The sequence below is a fragment of the Meles meles genome, chromosome 19 (genome assembly GCF_922984935.1).
Source record: "Meles meles chromosome 19, mMelMel3.1 paternal haplotype, whole genome shotgun sequence".
Lineage (NCBI taxonomy): Eukaryota > Metazoa > Chordata > Mammalia > Carnivora > Mustelidae > Meles > Meles meles.
Window position 1 is genome coordinate 47,707,167 of NC_060084.1, and position 4,775 is coordinate 47,711,941.

The window sequence follows — 4,775 nt, forward strand, 5'->3', positions numbered from 1 at the left end:
AGATAAACGGGCGCAAGCACCTGCCTTCACCTCTCATTTGCTCATGGGCATTGTGATAATAGCCCAACTCACGCTGGGTGGCTGTTTTGTCCCAGGTAGCCCACAGTCATGTCATTAAATTCTGAACACAACCCCTGCGAAGTAGGGCTTGTCATTAGTGTAGGTTTTATTATCGCCTCTGCCTTATAGGTGAGGAAACAGGTGCAGAGAAGTTGAGTAACTCACCCCAGGCTAGACGGTAGAGCTGGGATTTGAACCCATGCAGACTGGCTCCAGAGTCTGGCCTCCTAGCTCGGAGGATATGCTGCCTCTCGAAACTCTCGTGATGATATGAATAAAGACATTATTGTAGCTCCACGCTGACTCCAGAGGGAGGAAACTGGGTCATGGGGTGCCGGGGTGTCACTGGTGTTCGGTAAGAGCCATTGTCAGGATGGCCCTTCATGTGGGCCAGGATGTGGCTGTTCCTCCCCACCCTGGGATGATGGGGACCTTTCCCAATTTCTCCCAGGCCTGCTGATCAGGTATGGGCAGGGCAGGGGTAGCGAAGAGGGGGCGTGGTGATGGCAGAGAGAGACAGGTGTGTAACTCTTGTGTGACACCATTTCCCAGTGAGCCACGTTACAGAGGCTGAAGTTTCTAGAAGCGGATGCATGCCTGCCCCCAGCAAACTGTTCAGGAAGAGGCTGGAGGGGTTGTCTAAGGAAGGGGAGCGAGGGGTCCTCCCAGAGTGCCCAGCAGCAGGGGGACCATGAGGAGCGGCGCCGTGACGAGGGCTGCCTGGGAAGGGGTGGTGGCCGCAGCAGTGGTGAAGGGCTGGGTCACGGAGTCCCTGTTGCAGAGGTGCCCCTCACAGCAAGAGCCCTGCAGGTCGATGTTGGTCCAGGGGCTGGAGGTGCCCTTGATGGTGCAGGAGGGCCGGTGGCAGGTTCTGATGTACACAGGGACTGAGAAATTGCCTAGATGGGGGGCAGTGAGGAGGGGGTCAGAACTGAGGGAGGCAGCAGGACCTGAACCTCCACCTCAGAGGCGGGGACCACAACTGGGTCCTCAGACTTGCCTCTCCTCAGACTAGACCCTATCTCCTCCCTCAGAACAAGGCATAGCTTCCTCCTTCAGACGGGCCATCCCTTTATCCTTCCAGACCAGGGCTCTGCCTCCTGTCTCAGACTGGAGCCATGCCTCCTTCCTCTGACCAGGGCCATGCTTCTTCCTCAAAAGGAGAGCCATGGCTCTTCCCTCCAGCCATGCCTCCTCCTTCAGACCACAGCAGTGTCTCCCTGTCAGGCCTGTCTGGAGCCTCTACCCTCAGGCCGACCCTTCACACCCTTTGCCCAGGCTCTGCCCTGCTCCCAGCCCCTCACCAACGGTCATTTTGCCATTGCCCTGGAAGCAGACGCTTTGGTCCTGGTGACAGTGGACCCGTCGAGCCTTCTCCGGGGTGCAGTCCTCTGGGTGGATCCCCAAGCAGGCGTAGCACTGCAAGCCGCTGAGAGTTGGCGGGTTGGGCGCTGGCAAGAGCGTAGACGCACATTCAGGTAATGATTGCGAGGTAGGTCGGTCCTGTGGGCTGCGCACTGCGTTGGGTGCTGGCCTGGCCTGACTAAGGCGAAGACCCAAAGCCTAGCGCGAGGGAGGAGGTGCCCGGTGGAGGCCACGCCCCTGCCCTGCCCTGCCCTGCCCTGCCCTGCCCTGCCCTGGCCCGCGTGGGGGGAGCGCCCTCTCAACCCACCCCGGGCCTTGCCCTCTGGCTCACCCGGGCTCAGATTGGGGATGGAGTCGTGGGTCATGAGGTCGGTGTTGCACAAGTCAGTGACGCAGCCTCGCACCACCGAGTAGTCCGGGGGCAGCGCGTGGTCGTCGGACAGCATTCGGCCCGTCGGCGGGCCTGTCCAGCAGCCCTTCTGCACCATGGTCACCGAGGCGCGGTACCCTGGGGGCAGGAGGGGACCGGGGCCTGGTGCGCTGCCTGGTCCCAGCCTTCTTCCCCCTCTCCTTCTAACTTCCAGGTTTCAATCTCTCCCCTCCAACTCCGCTCTTCACTGGCGCTCACCTGCCCCCTCCCTGCTGCCCTTCCCTTTCCTCTCTCTTCCCGCAAACTCCTTTCCCCTACTCTCCCTACTCCTTTTCCCCTCACCAACCCCTTCCCAGCCCCCCACCCCCACGTTCTCCCCTCCAGTCTCTTTTTCAGGGCTCCCACTGTCTCCTTCTGCCCCATCTCACACCCCTCATCCTTCCGGGTCTTTCTCTCTCCCCTCCTTCCTCCTCCCTCCCTCTACCACCACTCTCTGTCCCTAGCTCTGCCCTTCTCTTCTCTCCAATCTCCCCAACCCCTTGGCTCTTCCCCTCCTCCCTCTTCCTCCCTAACCTCTCATCCCTGACTCTGCCTCCACCCCTTGGTCTTCCGCAAGCCCTTCTCCTTTTCATGCTACTTCTTGTCCCTCACCAGTGTCCAGGGACAAGACAGCCTCAGAGCATCCATGGGGACAGGAGACATTGTGGAATTTCATGCCGTTGAGGTCAAAGGGCCCGAAGTAGATGTGTTGAAAGTTGTAGCATTGTCGGGCCTGGGACGCTGCGGAGAGAAGCAGGGTGGGTAGGGTGAGCAGAGCTCTGTTGGGTGTGGGAGGGAGGGGGGAGGGGGGAGAGGACCCTGTTCCAGGAACTCCCCCAGAGCTCCCCCTAGCAAATGGCAGTCTCACCAACCAGCCTGCTGTGCTCTGAGAGGAGCCAGGCCTTGCTGCCTGGAGAACTAGGCATGCTAAGATTCAGACTCTCACGATAGTCAGGCCAGGTGGGTGCCCTGATGCAGTGCACAGCCCATATGACTGTACCTCACAACCACTGCTGCGGTTGGTCATGGCAGTGTCTACCTCCTGGCAGAGTAATGGCCTCTGTGCACCTGCCAGTCCAGTTTCCCTCCCCCAGCTGTTCAGGATCTCCACCCTCTTCCAGGAAGCACACTAAGATTAAATAAAGGAGGAAGTGATTCACTCCTGCTCTGCCTGTCCCTCTCCCAACTAAACTCAGGATGTGCAGCAGCACTAAAAGGCCGTGGGTAGAAATCAGACTCCAGCACAGGCAATGGGATGTGCAGTCTCACACTACAAACGTACACACGGAGCCAGCCCCAGCAACACACACACACACATAAAACACTTAAAACACTGACATAAGCACCGAATAACAGATTGACACAGGTTCATGCCAATCTCACACCCACGCACAGAATACCCCGAGCACGCATGTGGAGTTCTGTACTTGCACATAAAGTGAGTACCACCCAGACCCGCCCATGGAAACTCCCCCACACAAGGCACATGCAAGATCATACCAAACAGAAGAGAAAGATGTGGATACAGGAAAAAAACAACAACATGCAGAGATCCAGGGACATAAGAAGTCATACCCAGAGAGAGACAAATATGACCTTAAGAATCATAGACACAGGGGGCCTGGTGGCTCAGTTGGTTAAGTGACAGCCTTCAGCTCAGGTCATGATCCCAGAGTCCTAGGATCGAGTCCAGCATCGGGTTCCCTGCTCCATGGGGAGGCCGCTTCTCCCTCTGCCCTTCTCCTCTCTCACGCTCTCTCTCACTAGCTCTCTCAAGTGAATAAATAAAATCTTAAAAAAAAAAGAATCATAGACACACAAACAAAATCAGAGACCACAATCCTGCGAAGTTAGAGATACTAAAACGAGACCCACAAAAACATACAATTTTAAACCACAGACAGATCCAAGACACAGAAAGACAGACACACTGCAGTACCCAGACGCATGCGCGCAGACACAAATGCCGGCCTGCCAGTCACAGGGCTCAACAAACACAAAGAGAGACACAGACATGCAAAATTATATGCACATCTCTTTTAAAAAGAAAGTGAAACTCAAACATAAACAGACCCAGACGCATTTGTTCAAACACCTGTTCACGCATGAAATCTGGTACAGAGAAGCACACGGGCACGCACGGAAATCAGACTCTCTTCCGTGGATGGGCACACACACAGTGGGCCGGCCGCAGGCTTAGCTTACTCTCTGGAGACACTTCGATCCTGACATGAGTATGTCTCTGTCTTTTCCCAAACTGGGGGAAGGCGTTGCCTGAGGGTGAGGGCCAAAGTTCCCTACCAGTTCTGGAAAGAGCCCCCAGGGTTCCCCAGAAGTACCCTAGAGCAGAGGCATGTGCAGGATGAGAGGCTGCCGTGGGGGCGAGAGATGCCAGAGAAGATGACTGATGGAGAACAGAGGAGAAGACACATGAGAAGGACATAGTCTCCAAGCGACTCCACCAAGATCCGAGGTCCAGGCCCCCAGCCCCTCCTCCCTCAGACTCAGGGGTCCAGGCCCCCAGCCCCCTCCTCCCTCAGACCCAGGAGTCCCAGGCCCCAGTCCTTCCTTCCTCAGACCTAGGAGTCTGACCCCCTCCCCACTTCTTAACACTGTCTCCAAAAGTCTGGGTACCTGTCAGGCAGAACACAGCCCCAAAGAGGCAGAGCAGGATGGTTCTGGGGACTCCCATTGCCCGCTTGTGGAGCTGAGCTGAGACACCGAGGACAGGGCCTCCTGCTCTGATTTCGGTCTGGCTGGTTCTCCTTGCTGAGCCCCAGGCATCCTGGCTCTCCAGCCTGCTCGGGATTCCTCCACCCCCGCCCTTCCTGGTCTCCTCCTAGGTAATCATGATGGGGCCATGATGAAGTCCTTGGTGCTGGGAGCGGGATTGGGGTCTGGATTTCTGGGGCTGAGGGGAAGTGGGAGCTAGAGCACTATA

General features: G+C 57.1%; 1 protein-coding gene across 1 annotated transcript; it reads right to left on the reverse strand.

The window, feature by feature from the left end:
• Window positions 1–470: 470 nt before the first annotated feature.
• On the reverse strand, window positions 471–4,526 carry LYPD5 (LY6/PLAUR domain containing 5). The gene is made up of 5 exons (XM_045986713.1): window positions 4,469–4,526; window positions 2,447–2,575; window positions 1,757–1,933; window positions 1,365–1,511; window positions 471–959 (listed from the first exon to the last, which is right to left on the reverse strand). Exons 1-5 carry the CDS (start codon window positions 4,524–4,526, stop codon window positions 700–702), a joined length of 771 nt encoding a protein of 256 aa, XP_045842669.1. The 3' UTR covers window positions 471–699.
• Window positions 4,527–4,775: the final 249 nt, after the last annotated feature.

Bases quoted from the DNA above. Each gene is read 5' to 3' on its own strand.
- LYPD5 (XM_045986713.1), bottom strand. From the start codon at position 4,526: ATGGGAGTCCCCAGAACCATCCTGCTCTGCCTCTTTGGGGCTGTGTTC. The intron at 1,512-1,756 runs GTGAGCCAGAGG...CGCTCTTGCCAG, and splicing joins CATCCCCAATCTGAGCCCGG to CGCCCAACCCGCCAACTCTC. The intron at 960-1,364 runs GTGAGGGGCTGG...CCCCCCATCTAG, and splicing joins CAATGGCAAAATGACCGTTG to GCAATTTCTCAGTCCCTGTG.